Consider the following 18,064-nt stretch of genomic DNA (forward strand, 5'->3'; position numbering starts at 1 on the left):
CTGCGCTCTCTCACCGTCAGTCCCCGTCTCTCTCCCCGCTGGATGGAGAAAGAAACAAACATCCATTGACTTCCATTGAACCATTGAACAAGGGCGGCGTGATCGACGCATCTTAAAGGGCGGTACTGCCCTTCTGTACAGGTTATTACACGTCTAAACAAAACAAATGGCTGGTTTTCAGATTCCATAATGGGAAGATGTCATACTCGCAATATATATCTGCTGCAATTATTTAAATCTTTTGCAAAACAACAAGAATACCATCTTTGATTAGTTTTCACTTCAGATTTCGGTCTTCTCTGAGATGTTAATGCTCCAGGATTAATTCAATTATGAATGTATAAATTCTAATTACAAAATGTTTCTAAAAAAATAATATTTTGTTCATGTTTTGATAAAAACATGATAAAAGTATAAATTGCATAATACACCATTTTGCAAATTATCTAACAACAACCAATATATATACATATATATATATATATATATGTATGCAATGCTTCAACCACAATTTATAATAGTGTACATTATCTACTAATGAAATGAATGTCCGAAATTGTAACTAGAAAATAAAAAGTTTTCCTAGCAATGTGAGCTGAGAATAATGGGCTTTGTTTATAGTTTAGTTCAAGTAAAAAGAAAACAAAAAGTCGTGTTAATATCAATTTATTATCTTTTTAAAATCAATTCTAATCACCTCATTCCTTTTCCAATAGTGTTAAGACATCACTCCAACTCTTCAATGCGGAATTACTTCTGATAGTAGCATCTGCGCTTCTAAATTCTCCTTGTTTGACCTTCAAGTATGAGTGGGCTGGAAAAAAGGTCCTCACTCCTGACACAAGTGACACCTGACAATGACAAATCCATCTGAATAAATTGTAAAAAGATTAAAAACTACCACATTGTTTTCTCCAACTAAAACTGTGAGGCCACCCAGAATCCCTCAGCTTGGTTTATATAAGGATTTTATGCATGCACTTGAGATCCCAACCAAGCAAGTAGATTATACAGGGAAATGTCTTTAGCTGGTGTTTCTGAGTCATACAAACAGCAAGAGTATCTTTTTCTTGTAACATAAAAAAAAACATAGTCCTTCAAGTATTTGAAGTATGAGAGAAGGAACCTTGTCAAACACTGGTTGGTCTCAGGTGCTGGGATAGGGCTGTGTCGGTCACTGCTGCTGTGTAACACAAGGGGGCGCAAAAGCACAGCAGCTCAGTCCAGGCCCCTACACCACGCTGTCACAGTCTTTCAAATATCAGATCAACTAGGATTGCTCACTTCATCTTCACCAACGGAGGTTTACAGACAGTAAAATACAAATAAAAAACAGCATTTACATTCCAGTGGCTAATTGTAAAATGTTCTTATCTTATCTTATCTTTCTTTCCACTGAGTTCATGTAATAGTGGAAAAGTCCTCTCCTGAGGCCATTGATGTGTCTTTTAAAATGTGGCTTCACTGCTTTGACGGCTTCATTAATTATTATCAATAAGCTGTTATTAATAATCATTAACTCTGTGAACAAACAAAACCTGACAGCTCGTCTACGTATTTTAACTCTTGTCCCACTGCAGGAGTCAAAAGTTGGCCACTTGGTTGCCTGCAGAAAACCATGAACATGTACTGTATACAACAAACACATTAGGCATAATTATAATATTGACAACTGTAGAAAATGCAGTTTGAGTTTGCTAAATCTTGGATTCAATATTCATGTTGATTTATCAAAATTACTATCATTATCTGTGTTATGCTATAAAACCAAAGACTTGAGCTTGTATTTTAGTATTTCCATAAATATATACAGTACAATAAGGTCAAAACTGTGGGACACACAATTGTAAAGGTCAGTGAAACTTGTACAGTATATTTCAGGTGTGTTTGATCATGTTTACAAATGTCTTGCACATCTATCTCATGCATTGGAGTGATTTTAGTAGACACGCATGTTTTGATATTCAGTATGTCATGATGCCAAAAAGGGATATCTTTACTTTTGTACATCTTTCACATAAAATTATTATCCTTATCACATTTGCACTATTAAATCAGCCTCTTCCTTAATTGACATTCTGCACTGAATCAAATAGAACTGTTTGATGGCACAACATCCCTTTAAGAGCTGCATAAAGGCATTGGTGATGATCGAAGTAACTTGTTTGTTTTTTGCTATTAAAAATCAATAATTGTTAAACACAAAAAAAAGTGTTTCTGGTATTTCCAGTATATGATTGACAAGAGTTAAGCAAGCCATTTTTGTTGGTGCTTTCCGTTCCTGGAGCTTGATAGTGAGAATTTGCTAAATATATCTGGACACTACAGACTACATACATACATACACATTGCCGATCGAGTATTCCTGTTTCCATCATTGTTCTCAGTCTTTCTCCATTCCAGCAAAGAACATCATAGAAGACTTTTCTGCCCACAACTCTCTCCGCGCTCAGCGACAAAATGATGAGCTCAAAACAGTTAACACAAACCTCTTCATCTAAGCTCACTGGAATTCTTCACAGACGGTCAGAACTTTTCCATTTCTGACTAATGTAGTGTAGAGAATGGATAAACGCCTCTCTCTCAAGTCTAAATGAGCAGGTCACATCTTTGTTTCAGTTTGTCATCATCCAGTTTTCACTATGTGCATCTTTGAAATTAAAATGTCCCCAGAGTGCTCACTGCATGGCCAAATGACAAACTACTACGTTTTGGATGCATACTAAACCTCAGTACAAACTATGGATCTTTTGTACCCTGAAAAGCACGAGAGTGAGTTCCATTGGCTTTGCAGTGAGCACCTTTTAAATATTATACCTCATCTGGTCTGGGACAAATGGCAAGCTGAAAATCTTCAGATGTGACAAGTGTGGGCTACCTTGCTTCCTCATGCTCCTGCTCAAAGGCCTGTCTAGGAGTAAGACAGGTGGGAGCCGTTTGAGATGTGAGAAGTGACAGATGTGCTTCGGCTCAAGACTCCATCACTGCCCCCTGCGCCCCCGGGACCCCCCCCTGAGGCCGTCCTCCTCAGCGGCTGAGGGCTGTTCCTCAGGGCAATCAAACTAGGGGCACCTCGCACCCCCAGGCCCCCACTGCCCCCTACGCCACCATAAATGCCCCCCTGTGACGAAGAGGAGGAAGATGAAGAGGAGGACGGGCCCGAGATGGAGGGGGGAGCGGGCGGTGGGGGCGGGAGCATGGCCAGAGACTGTGAGGAGGAGCGCGAGGGCAGGTGGTGTGAAAAGGGCACGGGGTGAGGGTGCACACCCCAATCCCTCTCCTTCTCGCGCTCACGCTCGCGATCCCTTTCCCGCTCGCGGTACAGCTGTGGTGTGCTCTGATGGTGGTAGTGCTGAGGCAGCTGGTGGCGCTGGTGGTGGGAGGAAGACGAGGAGGATGATGAGGAGGAGGAAGCTGAAGAGCGAGATGAATGGTGTACTTCTCTCCCCTCTCTGCCCAAAGCCAGGGCCAGGGCGTGCGAAGAGGACTCACTCCTGCGCTCTCCTCCCCCACTGCAGCCACTGTTGTGGCTGCGTCGCGAGTGTTGCAGTGGCTGAGCGGAGGAGTTCTGGGGGTGCAGGCCGTGACTCCAGTGGCCTCCTGATCGGGACCCAGAGGGAGGGGCATTGGGGTATCCTTGTTTGGAGTACGCATCACCAGGGATCCCAGACAGAGCCATGCTAGTAAAGCCTAAACGCAAGCTTTCTGAATCGAAGGCCTCGATCTCACTGGCCTGCCTCTCCAGAAGAGTGCGAATTCTATCGGAGCGCTCATTTTGCAAAGACAGCATCTCCTCCTCAATCTACAGAAAAAGATGGGGAAAGTACCAAGGTACAAATACATTACTTAAAATCTATTATGTGTACATCAGTCAATTTTCTGAGATATTTTTTACATTACTACATTTGAGGTATCTTTACTTTCTACTCCACAATTAAAAGTACTTTATGTTTCATTGGGGTTTGAGACTGAAAGGAAAGGGGTAAAAGGGTTATTTTTAGCATGCTCATGGTGACGTCTTGTCTAAAGGTTTTGAGCAAACATACAGTATAAATAAAAGTAACTAGATTAATTAAGGTGTTGATTCAGTAGCTTTGTCAAGTCAGAAGTCTTTGTCAAGCTCACCACCTTTGACACTTTCATAATTCCCTAAATCTGTGTAAATTACCATTTCTTTGTCTTACTCTTAAACTCTCCTGGTACCACATAACAAAATCTACTTTACACACACCCACAAAGTGTGCATGGATAGATTAACATGAAGTGTCTAACCCTCTGTTCCAGCAGGACGCGGCGGATGGACACTCTCTGCTCCAGGTCCTTCACCTCTCTCTCATGCTGATTGTCAGTGTGGATTTTGATTTTACTCTGGTAAGCGTTCAGCAGCTCCAGTTCCTGTTGCAACTGCATCCTCAGAACCTTATACTCGGCTTCTTGGGTCTCATCCAGCCGTAACTAAAGGGAAAAAGCACATGGAGTACGATGAAGGCAGCTATAGTTTTGAAAGACATTCTTAAAACTGTATCAAAAGGATTGAAGAGAAAAGGTGACGCACAAGAGCAGGCAGTGGATAAGGTCCAATTTGAGCAATTTGTTCTTGCTGGATTACACATATATGTGTATATATAATATTATAGATGCACAGGTACAATTTAGAGCTAGTATCTATTATGTTAAGGTTGTATGGGAAACATTCTTAATAGACTTACCGCCAGGGCTTATTTGGTAAATATGTAGTTATTGGAACTGGTGTCCTGAGTTCTTTAGCACATGAAGTGTTTGGGATGCAATTTAGAGTGACTTGCTGCAAACGTTATATATTTGTAGCACATAATATATGACTTAGTGTTGGTACTCGCAAACCTTTATAATCAAAAAACATTTTTATTAATTGATTTATCGGACAGTGAAAGTACAACAAATGTTTCTTACTTGGAAAGAGGAGTCGCTAGTGTTTGCCACAGGACGGATGGAGAATAGAAGATACATTTACCCGTTTGGTTGCTTTACAATTCTAGTCTGTTAACTCTGTTAAGCAATAAACTGACTTAGATGGCAGTAAAAAATAAATATATAATTTAATTATTAAGCCTTTTTATAAATATATTCATGACATAATATGTCATGAATATATATGTCATGAATGTCATATTATGACATGACATTCAGGGGAACCATTGGAGGGCCTTTTGGGAGGTGCTTTAATGAAGACCCAGGAGGAAGCTGGCTGTGGGGCAGACAGGGTGCAGTCAGAGGGGCTTGTGGGTGGCAGTCCCGGGCCAGGCAGTGATGTGTGGTGTACGTGTGAAAGGAACGACAACTCCTTGCCTTACTCACAGCCTGAGTGGACAGCATGTCATTGATGGAGTGGTCATACTGCTCAGCCAGTATGGCCAGCTTACGAGTCTGCTCATCTTTGAGGCGCTTCAGTACGGCTTTGTGGTCGGCCTTGGGCGTGTTCTCCAGCAGGTGGTTCCTCAGCGCCTTGTACTGGCGTGTCTGTATCTTACACGTGTCCTGGAACTGCCGCTTTATTTGGAGTTCTTTTGACTGAGGAAAGAGAGGAGAAATGATGCAGCGGAGCTAAACCTCCTGTGGCCAGCATACGTCTAAAGTCTAAAACACATTTTAAGCTCTTCTGCACATTATTATACAATTTCTACATTAAGATGCGAGTAGTACGATGCCAAAAATGGCCATGGATTTTTTCTGTATTCTTTTGACAACTATTCTCGGCACTAATTGAACAAGAGTTACGCTAAAAGTCTAGAGTCTTGCTAAGACACTGGCCCTTCATTAGTAAATGTACAACACAGGATAGGCATGTAATTAATATGGGATTATACTTACGGTTATGGTTAAATCAAAAGCGGCTTGTGTTATTTTGATGGATGGTGAGACGGGAAGACAACATAAACAGGTGTATAACAGGGGAACAATAACATGAAAAAACTATAAAAAATGATGAACTAAAATCATAAAAACAAGACAATGATTTTAACACATTTATTTTTTGTTTGAAAAGATATGATTAAGTATGACATTTAATCTCTAAAATTCCATAGGCACACATAGCCAAACACTACGTCTACTACCAAATAGTGAAAAAACAAATGGCTGAATGCTATGTATATTGCATAAATCATATGCATAAAAATGTACGGTGGGAAATTGACACACTAACACTTAAATGGTATCACAGAACAGAATACAAACATGTAAACATAAACAGAGGAAGGAAACACAAAGCAAGGGGATACATTCAAACAAAACAAAACTCAAACCAAAAGTCATTTTTAAAGCTTAAGTCCTTAAATATATGTCTGAAAAAACTAGGGTCATTACCCTGTAGGATCTATGTAAATATCTGTTCACCAGGTACTTTGCTTAGAAATGTATGACTTAAAATGTCTTCCTGAAATGTGTTCCCGTAATCTGGAATGCTCGGGTTATTGAAATTGATCATCATATTTCAAAAATGTTATCTAATTACTGCTCTCACAATTATACATTTGTTTCTAAAAGGTAGCTGCTTATGTCAAATTTCACATTCAGTAGTTCTATCAATCTTTGGACTCAATAGTTAGTGGTCACATGAGATTGTCAATATGGCTTCATATTTTACTGCTACGCTGAAATAATCATCTTTCTATAGATAACTATTTCTACTACTCCCGTGAATTAGGGAATGATCACTCAAACAAGAGCTGTGCAAATGTATGATATTAGGCACTTAACCATTTATGGTTTTCATAAGTTCAATAACATATTTAAAGATTGTTGTATAAAGTGCAATAAAACATCTACAATAATGTTAGCTGAGGACATTACCATGTCATCTCTATACAATATACAACTAAACTACTTTATTGGTTCTTTGTGCTAAGTACACACATCTTAGGTTTTCTATTTCTATCAAAATCAGCAATACCCAATAGGGTTATTGGACTTTAACAAAGTTCTTTTAGTGTTCAGGAGTGATAGAAAAATCCTTTGTCATGAGCGTCACAGCTTTGGGAAGTGAAAATGTAGCCGGGGAGCGATTCAACAATATGATCTAGCACTGCAGCTACTGTGTACTTTAAAGTAAAATACAGTATAATGAAATACAATTGCACAAATTGGTCAAAATAACCATATAAATCTTTGTCTGACAAATAAACAAAATCAAATAAAAAAAATATAATAACTTTTACAAAAAGCACAATAAAGTAACAATAAAACTTAATTGCAAGTTGTACAGTAACTGGATTAACAGTTTTACAACCGCACAGCTTGTTACCATTCATTTGTATGTAAATACTAGTTTCCACAAGCCAAAATAACTTGGCTCGTGTTCACCCACAAATGTGTTTAAATGTTGAAAACTCTAGGACATCATGTAACAACACACACAGGCCCAATGACACAAACAGAAAAATTATCATAATGGGCTCACACATGCCTTTGGTACATTATTCTCTACTGAAATATTCCTCATAACGGGCTCCTGTTTGACTACCGCCATGGTCGGACTTTACCCCGTACGAACCTCCCGGAGGAAGTTCTCCTCAGACCACTTTCCCATCGGGTGTAATCTCGAAACAGGCGATTCCTCTCCTCCCTCCTTTTACGCTCCCTCTCCCTACTTTGCCTCTCTCTCTGCATCTGCTCTCTAACCTCACGTGGCAACAGGCGTGGCAATCTGCTCGGAGATTCCTTCTTTAAGAGGCCTAGACTTTGGAGTTTAATTTGACAACTAGGGGGTAGCTTTTTCACCAACCTTAGCACCAGTCTTACCACTGCAGAGTTGGCCAGGTCTGCTAAAACTCCAATGGGGCGTCTGATGAAACGCTTTATCCAAATAAGGCATTTGGTCAAGGGAGAGTTGTTGCTGCAGTGAGCCTGAGATTCCAAAGGTACACTTTTGATAGATACAGGAATTTTAGATTGACGCGCACCCCAGTTACGTCCTGCTTTGGGAAACATCTCATAGAGGTTTCGTTCTGCCATTCCTCCCAGAAAAAGCTGACTAATAGCAAAGAGTGGCCGCGGCAAACGGAAAAGGACACGCATGCAGAGGCGGTTCACTTTGCGAGGTGCATTTTGGAAAAAGTCTCGAGCTGGCCGGACAACCAGGACCACCACTAAATATAGTGAGAGGAACAGGGAGGGTGTACTGAGGAAGGACACAGAGATTAGAATCACAGGGACATAATAAATGCCCAGACTAAAGGAGAGGGCCAGACTGAAGAGACCACTGGCCCACAGACTGAGCCACAGAAAAGTGGACAGAGATAGGGCAAAGCACGAGCGAAGGAACAGGTAGGAGAACAGAAGAGCCAGCACTGCAAGCTCAGCCGACAGCAGTAGAGAGGAGAGTGAGGGCAGAGGAGGGGAGCGCCTCAGAGAGAGGAGAAAGACAGAGAGTATCAGCAGCGTGAGATTTGAAGGGTGCGTTGCGGCCGAGAAGGACAGCAGGAGACACAAGGCGTGAGACAGGAGAGAGGGCAGAGAGGTCTCAGCAGGTGGAGGAGGTGCAGTAGGTAACACAGGGATTGGCTCCAGCTCATCTGTGCTGTCAGGAAAGTAAAACTCCGAGAGATCGTCAATATCTCTCTCACAATGCCGCCGCCGTTCTAGAGCTAAAGATGAGAACAGCTCTGATGGACAGCCATCAGCCACTCCCCTACCCTCCTCTTCCTCAGAGTCCAATTGTTCTGATTTAGAACCGCCACACTGAACACCATCTACTTCTCTCAAATCTGTCCCTTCATCCTCAACTTCCCACTGTCCTCTTTCATTCTCAATTTCACTTAACTTTGGTTTAATATCATCTACTTCATCTAAGAAGCCAACCACAGAGCCACTTGCTTCCTCTGCCTCAGCTGCCACAGCTCTGTAGTCTTCAGTGTCTTTACCATCAAACTCTTTTTCTAGTTCATCTCTCTCCTGTTCCTCGTCCATCTCCTCCTCCGCGGGCCAAACCTCAGCCGACCTCTGGTCTGTGTGACCCTCTCCCTCGTCAGCAGACACTGGGCTCTCACTCACTTTCAAGCTCTTGGGCTGTTGGCGGACCTCCACTGCGTGTTTCTGGCGTAGCTCCTGTTCACGCCTCTTGTTATATTCCATCTGGTTGGTGAGCTCAGTCTGATGCTGGGTGCGGATCAGATCGGCCCGAGTGCGCTGCACCAAACTGAGCTGACGGAACTCCAGCTCCTGGGTGGACTCATGATGGCGCAGCAGCATGGCACACTCCAAGTCCTTCAGTGTCTGCTTCTTGTTCAGTTCCTAGAGGATCATAAGGACAATTATGATGTAACCAAATGAAAAACAGGTTTTTGTAAGTCTACCCTGTAGAAACTTCACATTACCTCTCGAAGCAGATCCTGCTCGAGGTTGTGTCGAGCCAACAACATCTTCCTCTTGTATTGGCGAGACTGGAGTTCATAATACTGTCTCTGCCTTCGGAGCAGGCCCGCCTCTTCTTCAGCTTGTAACTGCTGTAAACACTCCTTCTGATGCACCAGCCATTCCTGCTTCTCACGCTTTGGCGTTGACTGGTTCTCGTTCAGTTCCTAAATTTTAAAAGATCTTGTTAGATTTAGTTGTTTTTGCATTTGTATTGAATAACTTAAGGAGTACCTCTTTAAGCTGCTCCTTTCGCTGGCGATATTGTCTCTTCTGGGACTCCAGAAGACCGGTTAGCTCCTTCTTCTGCTGTCCCAGTATGTGCTGCTGGAACTTCTTCTCTTCTGTCAGAACTGCTTTTGTCTGTAGAACCATACCAATACATATTTTAGCTCACAGGGAAGTACTTGAGCTTGCATTCCCTGTTTTAAAAGTATAATTACTATGAATAGTATTAATATTCATAATAGTGTGAAGTGTCTAGGTAAGGACAAAACGATCAGAACTTTTTTCCAACATTACGAATGGTGGATGAAAGCTCCACTGTCACCATTTAAAGACTTGTTTTCTCACCTCCTTTTCTAAAATGGCCTGGTGTTTCTTGGACAGTTTCTCTCCCTCCATAGAGAAGTTGTTCCTCTGATTCTCCAGCTCTTTGTCCAGTCTCAATTGGTGCTCATCCATTTCAGCCTTCAATTTGTTCTCAAGGCCCATCAACTGCTTCTGGTGCTGGCGCCTCATACGTTTATACCTGTGGACAGACAAGTGGCATTATTACGAGAAAAAAAAAAAACGTGATAAGTTGAATTTGTGTTTACTAGTGACAATAATCATACCCAGACATCTGTTCTCTGAGAGCCGACCCCTGCTCATGCTCCTGGATCTGACGTGTGACTAGTGAAGCTGTTCTGATTGTGGCAAAGTGGTCTCTCCGCCGGCGTCTTCCACCCCCTCCTCCTCCACCTCCACCACCTCCTCCTCCACCACCCCCTCCTCCTCCCGAAGCCTCTCGCTGGGGGTCAACTTCAGGTTGGTATGGGTCATCATAGATATTATCATGGCTCTGTTTTGAGAGTACAAGAAATATGTGTTACGTGGTCATAACTCTAAGCAATTAAACCAGCAGAGGGCAGTAGAGGCACAACCATAATGTCCATGGCAAGTCTAAAACACATTGTTAAGGCATTGCAATTAAAGTCATTTGCAGATCGTAATGATCAGTGTGTGGCTTTTAAATTGACATGCCCCATCAGCTAATACTGTGGTAGCAAAAGCATGTGCTGTATGGAGATTTTGGGGAAAATAAATAAAACTTAGATGACACTCACTTAAGTCTCTTGTCAGTGCTCACAAACCTTTAAGTTAGGTGACATGAAGAAATTACAAAAACAATTGTAACCCCATATATAAATATAGGCTTTTCATGATAACAAATGATGATGTGTGATATATTGCTACAAATATTGCTCACTATAAATAAATAATCATTTTGGAACTACTTGAAGCACCTGATTTTCAAACCACAAAAAGAGGATGTTTTAAATCTATTCGACCAATTCCTAGTGCTTACAAACCTTGCTTACTAAACTTTGGTACATTGCTAATATTCACATGCATTATATTACAGGCTGGTGCAAAACTTTAGACGTTTTTTTCAGACAGCGAAGTGAAACTACCCGCCAAAGCGGTCTCATTTTGTCAAAAAGTGTGGCTTTTACAGTATTACAGATAGTATTAGTGCTCACCAGAGGCTTGTGCAAAACAGAGCTGTTGGAGGTGACCGTGTGCTCTCCCTCCTGCATCATGGCCATCTCGCCGCTGTCGTCGGAGCCGTCAGCCAGGCTGTTGACGGAGCTGCTTTGGGAGCTGGCGCTGATCGACATGGACGGCAGAGAATGAGAGCTCTCCATGCTATTTACTGTACCAGTGCGTAGCATGTACTGCTCCACATCCTGAAGGACAAAACAAAGCGGTGAGATGAACATATAACACACAAGGGGAAACACCAACGTAGCATTATTTTTGCTTTGATTATTGTCTTTTTTCAGAAAAAACGTTAGTTGGATTACAACTGTTCATGCTTTTAATCATTACACCACATTCTTACCTCTTCATCATCACCTCCTTCTGGGGCTGGTCCATTGTGTGCCTCGTGAAAAAGAATTTTCTTCATCTTTCGATACTGAAGGTTGTCCAACTCTCGAACTGCATCCTTTGTACGTGCAATAAGATCCATCACAGCTGTAATAGGGCGCTCTCTGCATAGGAAGTGGTGCTGAAGGAAAGATTAACACATTTATTTACACATAGAAGATTCATGTTGCATTTCAGAGGTAAATAAATCTGTCAGATTTTAGGGGTATTGTATTCTTAAATAAATTGATGGATTTTGTAAACATGCACTTGTACTGGGTATAATTCTAGCCATTGTATTCAGCTACAATTAAAATAAGAGTTGTTGAGTACAGTACAAGTCCCGTTTGTCCCAATGCACAGCTGCCTCACCTCGGTCTCTGCTCCTCTCGCTCTACAAACACATTTAACCACACTCCATGACCTGCTCAGATTGGTCAGAGCTCAAGAGAATGTGCGTATTTCCGTTTAATAAATCAAGTTTTGTATGAAAGTTTTGTATGAAAGAAACTAAAATTGCATGAAAAAGTAACTAGTACTTTGAGTGATATTATTCATGCAACTTTAGAATTTTCCAGGAGTACTTGAGTAAATGTTTAGACAGTCTATCTATAGTCTATCTAACATTTTCTGTACTTTTTCCACCACTGCCTGTCCCACTCAAGAGGACGACAGACTGGGTATAGGAGGAGAAAAAGCAGCGAAAAAAGTGTAAAATGTGTAGAATGCATGACTTATATACAGTCACAAATTAGAGGACATACGGTTTTCATCTTAAATGTTGTAATCATTTAGCAGTCCATAAAACATTCAGACTTCAAACTTTCTTCACTTTTTGATTAAATTCAGCTGAGGGAACTCTTAAGCACATTTTGTGGGAATGTCAGAAAATCCAGAATTTATGTCTTAAAACGACTGAGGAAGCAATATAATATTAAAATATAGACAACAGCATTACTATTACTATACTTAGTATTATTACATCAATTTAGTCATATTTCAAAGAATATATACAAATCATTTTGATTTATAACCAAAACAATAATACTGTTGAACGGACAGTTCAACAGATTATGATTGATGCACAAATGCACTAGAAGTGATATCACTGGAGGGACAGCAGCTAGATTAGCCAATAAAGAGGCAGATTATATGGACAGATGGGAACCATTATATCAGTTTCTACTCAATCCTCAATTTAAAATACATGAGAAAAATGAGAATTTACAGTATTTTTGTGTTGATCTTAGTGAATATAATGGCAAAACGTGCAGTGGCAATAATGTGCTTATCTTTTAGAAATAAACTGTGAAAAAAATTAAAAATTAAACTGTTGAAATGTCTTTGTGTACAAAGGCTTTGCACAAAGGCAAAGAGATTTTAGATACAACATTAAAGTCTGTCTGTACCTTGAGCAGCACATCAGAGGTAGGTCTGTCTGGGACAAGTTTCTGCAAACAGGAATCCACAAAATTGCGGAAGTAGTCTGACCTAAAAAATTTAAACAAAAATTAAATAGTATGTATGATCACTCGATACTAGTGTATACATATGAACTAAAATGTAAAAACTAAAAGTAAATGGTGGGCCAACAGCCCTTTCATGCAGATGATAGATCTCCATCATGGGAGGACTTTGTTTTCTTCGGCCATGATCTACATTTATCGTGGGATTTTTTCTAAGCCTTTTTTTTTTTTAGGCAAAAACAGCAGACTGGTATTACATGGCGTGTCCCCTGCCAATAGTGCATCTGGAAATATTATTCCACCCACTTGAGTTCCAACACCTGCAGTGCACCCAACCATAACCAAAAATATACTACCTGTACCGGTCATTGCTTAATTATGTTTCATGCTTTTCGTGCTTTACCCTGAATAACTGATGCTCTCGGCCCACCACCTAAAGTGGGTTTTAAATATTACATGAACTGGGCTGTACCCGATTTTTTTTCATGAATAAACCTTAACCGCAGAACAGATACATAGTAAAATAATTTCTTAGGGTCAAACCAGAAAGCGCTGTTAGCATGCTAGCATGACAAAACTCTTCTCGGGCCTCTGAAAGTTGTAAAAAGCGCTTATAAATGAATTGCTGTGAAAATATGTATGCGACAAATTAAGAATTCTTAAGAAAGAAAACAGCAGCTTTAAAAAATAATTAGAGACATGCAATTTCTCTCACCAGTGATTTGACAGCAACACAGGGCTCTCATTCTGGGCGATGTGGTATAAGGCACTCATGGCATTCATGTTGAACAGAGGAGGCTTCCTTTCGGCTGTACAGTGACCAACCACGAGGGAGAGGGACAAAGAGATAAAAGGATAAAGACAAAGGCCATTTCTGAAAAGAACAATAGCATTATATTATATGTTAAAGAATAGTAGATGATTTACCCAGCTCTATGCAGGTAATGCCAAGTGACCACACATCCACCTTTCCATCGTACTGACCCTCATCCATGGCTAGGATTACCTCCGGAGCCATCCTGCAACAGACAAACAACATCCACTTTGAGCTTTCTCTCACGACCAGAAAACCCCATCTAATCTAAACCACATCAACAGAGACAACTACAACAAACACACAATACACAGACAGATGAAAGACTTCAAAGGGCATTGTGTAAACAGGATCTTATGGAAAACATGTCCTCACATAGTAAATAGAGTAAAGGTTTATAAGTCCTTCAGCTAAGCAAATAATCATAATAAAGTTGATAGCTGAAGGTTAAAACAACCCATGCTTTGAGAAGCAAGTCCAAATATTTGTAATAGAACAAAAAAGTGAAAATGACTCATCAACTGCAAGCGTCCCGGCTAAACTTTTTAGTCACATTTATGACATTGTAAGAAAATGCACATCTCACCAGTAAGGTGTCCCCACAAAGGAGTTGGCAGGAGCAACTATAGAGGCCGATCCAAAGTCTCCCAGTTTGACCTGGCCCGGCTCCGTTAGCAAGATGTTTCCTGCCTTCACGTCCCTGAAAAACAATTAAATGAAAGGGAACAATGTAAGGAAATATGGTGGTTACATGGTTGTAATGCAGTCCTTTGATTAAAATTGGGGAGGGGCGCACTAGAGAGAAAAGACATACCTGTGAATCATGTTGTGAGAATGAAGATACACCAGGCCCTGCAATGCACCGTGGATGATGGCAGCAATTTCCACTTCCTGAAGGGGTTTCTTGTGAACTGTGTGAACGAGAACAAAAGTGTTAGCTATAACATCTGAACAAAGTGAACTGGTCATTGATTTACTTTGATTTTCCCTTTACCTTCTAAAAGGTCAGAGGCTGAGCCCAGGCAGTATTCCATCACCAGCTACAAAAAAAAAAGACATTTCAAAGATGTTAGAGGAAGCCTGACAATACAGTCCACCTTTAAATGAGCAATTGAAAGAATTTGGTTTTATACCAATGGTTGTCCGACAGTATAATCCAAGAAGAACTTTTAAAAATGTTGTTTTTCACAACATAAATTTGTAAAGTAACAGAAATATGAAGAAACATAGTGCCATTTTAAGATGCAATACTTGTCAATGCAGTGAATCACAGTCCAACATCAGGTTTGTGAAACAGATGGGCATTAGGAACACACTGACCCATGCTGTGTGCTCTTTTAGGTAGCAGCCTCGATACTCCACGGTGTTGGGGTGCCGCAGCTTCTGGAGGAACTTCACTTCTTTGATGATGTCTTGCCATTTCTGAGATAAAAAAATTAAAAAAAGATATTACAAGCCTGTCTGATATACTTCATACAGTATCTGTTAAATTGAAGTGTTGCTGGACCTCATTGGACTGCTTGCCACTGTATGACATCTTTTTGATGGCCACCACCTCATTGGTCCGGATGTCATGGGCCTGATAACAAATGAAACATGCATGAACAATAGTTAATATACTCAACCTTCTTGCCACATTTAATCAGGTAAGGCTCTGATTATGCAACATTGTTAAATGCCGATTGTCACCCATTGTGTCTATTGCAATTCTATATTTGATGTTCTTCTCCTTGATAAGATGTAATGTTAATATTATGTCAAAAATTATTGTGACTTTTTTGACAATATAAAATCGGTGGTATTATTTTTGGTGACAAACCACAGTAAATGTAAAATATCTTTTAAAAAAAATACACAAGAAAGAAACTGGGTTACAGCTAGATATAAAGTATTCAATCAAAATGAAGCAGATAAGAAAACATATTAAAATGTTACACATAAAATAGTACATACAAAGTATACTGCCCCAAAGCTCCCATGGCCTATTTCCCTCAGGTCTGTGAAGAGCTTCTCAGGGTCCTCCCTGCAGAACAGCTCCGCCACCTCCGGGTCCTTCAGGCTCCCGGCCCGGACACTCGCAGGCATGACCAGCGCCTGGGGAAGAGTGGCCAGACACAGTACATTTAATTGTCAACCATTATATCGTCAACTATTTTAATGAATCATTATCCAAGTGCCAATGCAGGGAAAGTCTTTCTGCATTGTATTGTCAACAAGTGTAAAACACAGTCTCTACTTAAAAAAGGTAAATATAATGAATCTTTTTTCCCCAACAGCAGGACAAAAATAACTTGCTTACAAGTGTGCAACACTGTTCTAAATATGTGTAATAACAGGGTATTTCTTTAGGCAAAATGTAGGCAATGGTTTCTGTGACACAGAGGAAGGAAACAGTTCCTGATGCAACAATAACACTAACTTAAGCAATTTCACAAACTGTAGGAAATGCAGAAGAATGGTTTAACATATTTTACAGTTGGATGCATCAGGAGAACTTGATGTGTGTAATTTGTGGGCTTCTCTGCAACATCACCTCGTCTATAGTAGTTTCAAGTGAATTAAGTTTAGGAGGCTTTGCAATTGGCTTGTCAATTAGGCTATCTTTGCTTTTGCTCATGATTTGCACGATGTGTTCTGACGCAGACAACGTCCCAAAACTGGCTGAATGTGCAGGCTTCTACAAGCCTACATGTCAATGTCAATGAAACAAGCCCTGCGAACAACGAAGCTCTTAAAGCTTCCTGAGGGACAGGGCCATATGCCTGCCACTGGTCTCTAAATGATTTATAACATGTCTTACCGTGGCCTTTGGGATCCACTGTAGCTAGCACTGGGCTAGCTACCCGGCCTGGTAGAAAATAGGTCTCACTCCCCTCTCCTCGGCGCTGGTAGTGGTCTATTCAACAAGAATAAACCACATTGTGACTGCGGATGTTTTCACTCGAATCCCTCTCCATCCTTGTGCCTTCAGTCAAATGCAGCACCAGCGCGTCTACAGGATCCGACATGGGTAAAGTGGCAGTCAGATGAAATGACAGCTCTCTGACAGACGCCTGTTAGCTGATGTAGCCGCTTAGCTTTCTTTAAGAGCAGCAGCTTCTTCCACAGAAATCACAGACCGCTATAGCCGCTGTTAGCCACAACGCTAACCGAATAACGCAACGCCGAGGGAGACGCTGCCAAAGCAGAGTGCGTTCATCCACGTTTGTGCATCTGCTCCGAGCTCCACTTCACATTGTCATTACTGAATCATTGTCGGCATTTTTCATTTTCAGTCCGTGTTACCCCCATTTTGCTGGAGTCTGATGGTTTTTGTTCAGGACCTCATCATGGCGGCGCGGGGCGAGCCGAGGAAACCGGAAACTGACTTCTTCTCCACTTCTGCTCTAGGACTTGACATCCTCGTGCTCTTGGCTCCCCTAAGCGTTAAAATGTATCATTAATGCACATTGTAAATAAAGAATGTTGTTGTTGTCGTTGTCGTTGTTGTTGTTGTTTATTTATTTCCCGTCATCTGTAGAGATTCTCAGCCACCCAGGAAGGCCCTGTATATGTTTTACATTTGTCCCCATTCATATGTCACGTTTTGTTTTTAATTACACAAGAAATTTTACATTTTATTTAATCAATTTAAGATAATGAATACAAAATACTTAATATTAATAATATCTTTATTTGAAAAGGCAAAAGAAAAAAGAAACGTGGAGCAGTAGAAAGTATTATATTTATCTTTCAAATGTAGAGAAGTCAAAGTAATACAATTCAACTCAAGCAAAGTACTGATACTCAAAAACTGCACTTACTTAATACGCAGACAATTATACGTATGTAAATTTACTGACCACTTCTGATATAGACTATGGTTAAATGCACATGTCATGGTAAAATCTATAATGACTTGATTCTCAAGCAACTTTTTTTCTAGCATTTTGCCCCTGAAGGGACTTTGTGTTCTTTCTGAGCTCCTAATCTCCTTATCCAAATTCATCAAACTTTTCCTTTTTCCTGTGTCTGTCTTATTCTTTTAATCTTTTTGCCAAAACACTTAATGCTCTAAAATCCCCTTCAGCCTGATGTTGACGTGTTGATCTTCTGTATATATCTATAGGCAGCATCTTTTATAAGACACAGCTGGCCCATTAAAAGAAAAAAGAAAAACAAATATTGTTGCCTGTCAGAGGGATTAGGCATACATGTCTTATGCAAACAGATTTTTGACAAATTTACATAACTGGGGCCACAGCGGTCACTGCACAGCGGC

The 18,064-nt window shown here is 40.6% G+C and overlaps 1 protein-coding gene across 2 annotated transcripts; it reads right to left on the reverse strand.

Moving 5' to 3' along the window:
- Positions 1-652: 652 nt before the first annotated feature.
- taok2b (TAO kinase 2b) lies at positions 653-17,174 on the reverse strand. Of its 2 annotated transcripts, XM_072456386.1 has the most exons (20): positions 16,604-17,174; positions 15,757-15,897; positions 15,311-15,382; positions 15,124-15,225; positions 14,798-14,843; positions 14,618-14,714; positions 14,390-14,503; positions 13,917-14,008; positions 13,705-13,798; positions 12,933-13,014; positions 11,498-11,665; positions 11,136-11,342; positions 10,227-10,453; positions 9,964-10,141; positions 9,625-9,753; positions 9,354-9,557; positions 9,031-9,270; positions 5,338-5,550; positions 4,273-4,455; positions 653-3,802 (listed from the first exon to the last, which is right to left on the reverse strand). In XM_072456386.1, the coding sequence occupies exons 2-20, from the start codon at positions 15,886-15,888 to the stop codon at positions 2,912-2,914; spliced, it is 3,471 nt and encodes a 1,156-aa protein (XP_072312487.1). In that variant the 5' UTR covers positions 15,889-15,897; positions 16,604-17,174; the 3' UTR covers positions 653-2,911. The 2 variants fall into 2 exon arrangements, with proteins under 2 accessions (XP_072312487.1, XP_072312486.1); XM_072456385.1 differs by lacking the exons at positions 653-3,802; positions 4,273-4,455; positions 5,338-5,550 and having other exon boundaries at positions 5,993-9,270.
- Between the last annotated feature and the right edge of the window lie 890 nt (positions 17,175-18,064).

This window comes from Eucyclogobius newberryi, unplaced genomic scaffold, assembly GCF_026437365.1.
Source record: "Eucyclogobius newberryi isolate DKJ021-1_F unplaced genomic scaffold, fEucNew1.0.hap1 SCAF_20, whole genome shotgun sequence".
Taxonomy (NCBI): domain Eukaryota; kingdom Metazoa; phylum Chordata; class Actinopteri; order Gobiiformes; family Gobiidae; genus Eucyclogobius; species Eucyclogobius newberryi.

Coding starts and splice junctions, on each gene's coding strand:
- taok2b (XM_072456385.1), bottom strand. CDS start 15,888: ATGCCTGCGAGTGTCCGGGCCGGGAGCCTGAAGGACCCGGAGGTGGCG. Junction 13,015..13,704: donor GTGTTGCTGTCAAATCACTG/GTGAGAGAAATT, acceptor TAAATTTTTTAG/GTCAGACTACTTCCGCAATT. Junction 9,271..9,353: donor AGCAGGATCTGCTTCGAGAG/GTAATGTGAAGT, acceptor ATGATCCTCTAG/GAACTGAACAAGAAGCAGAC.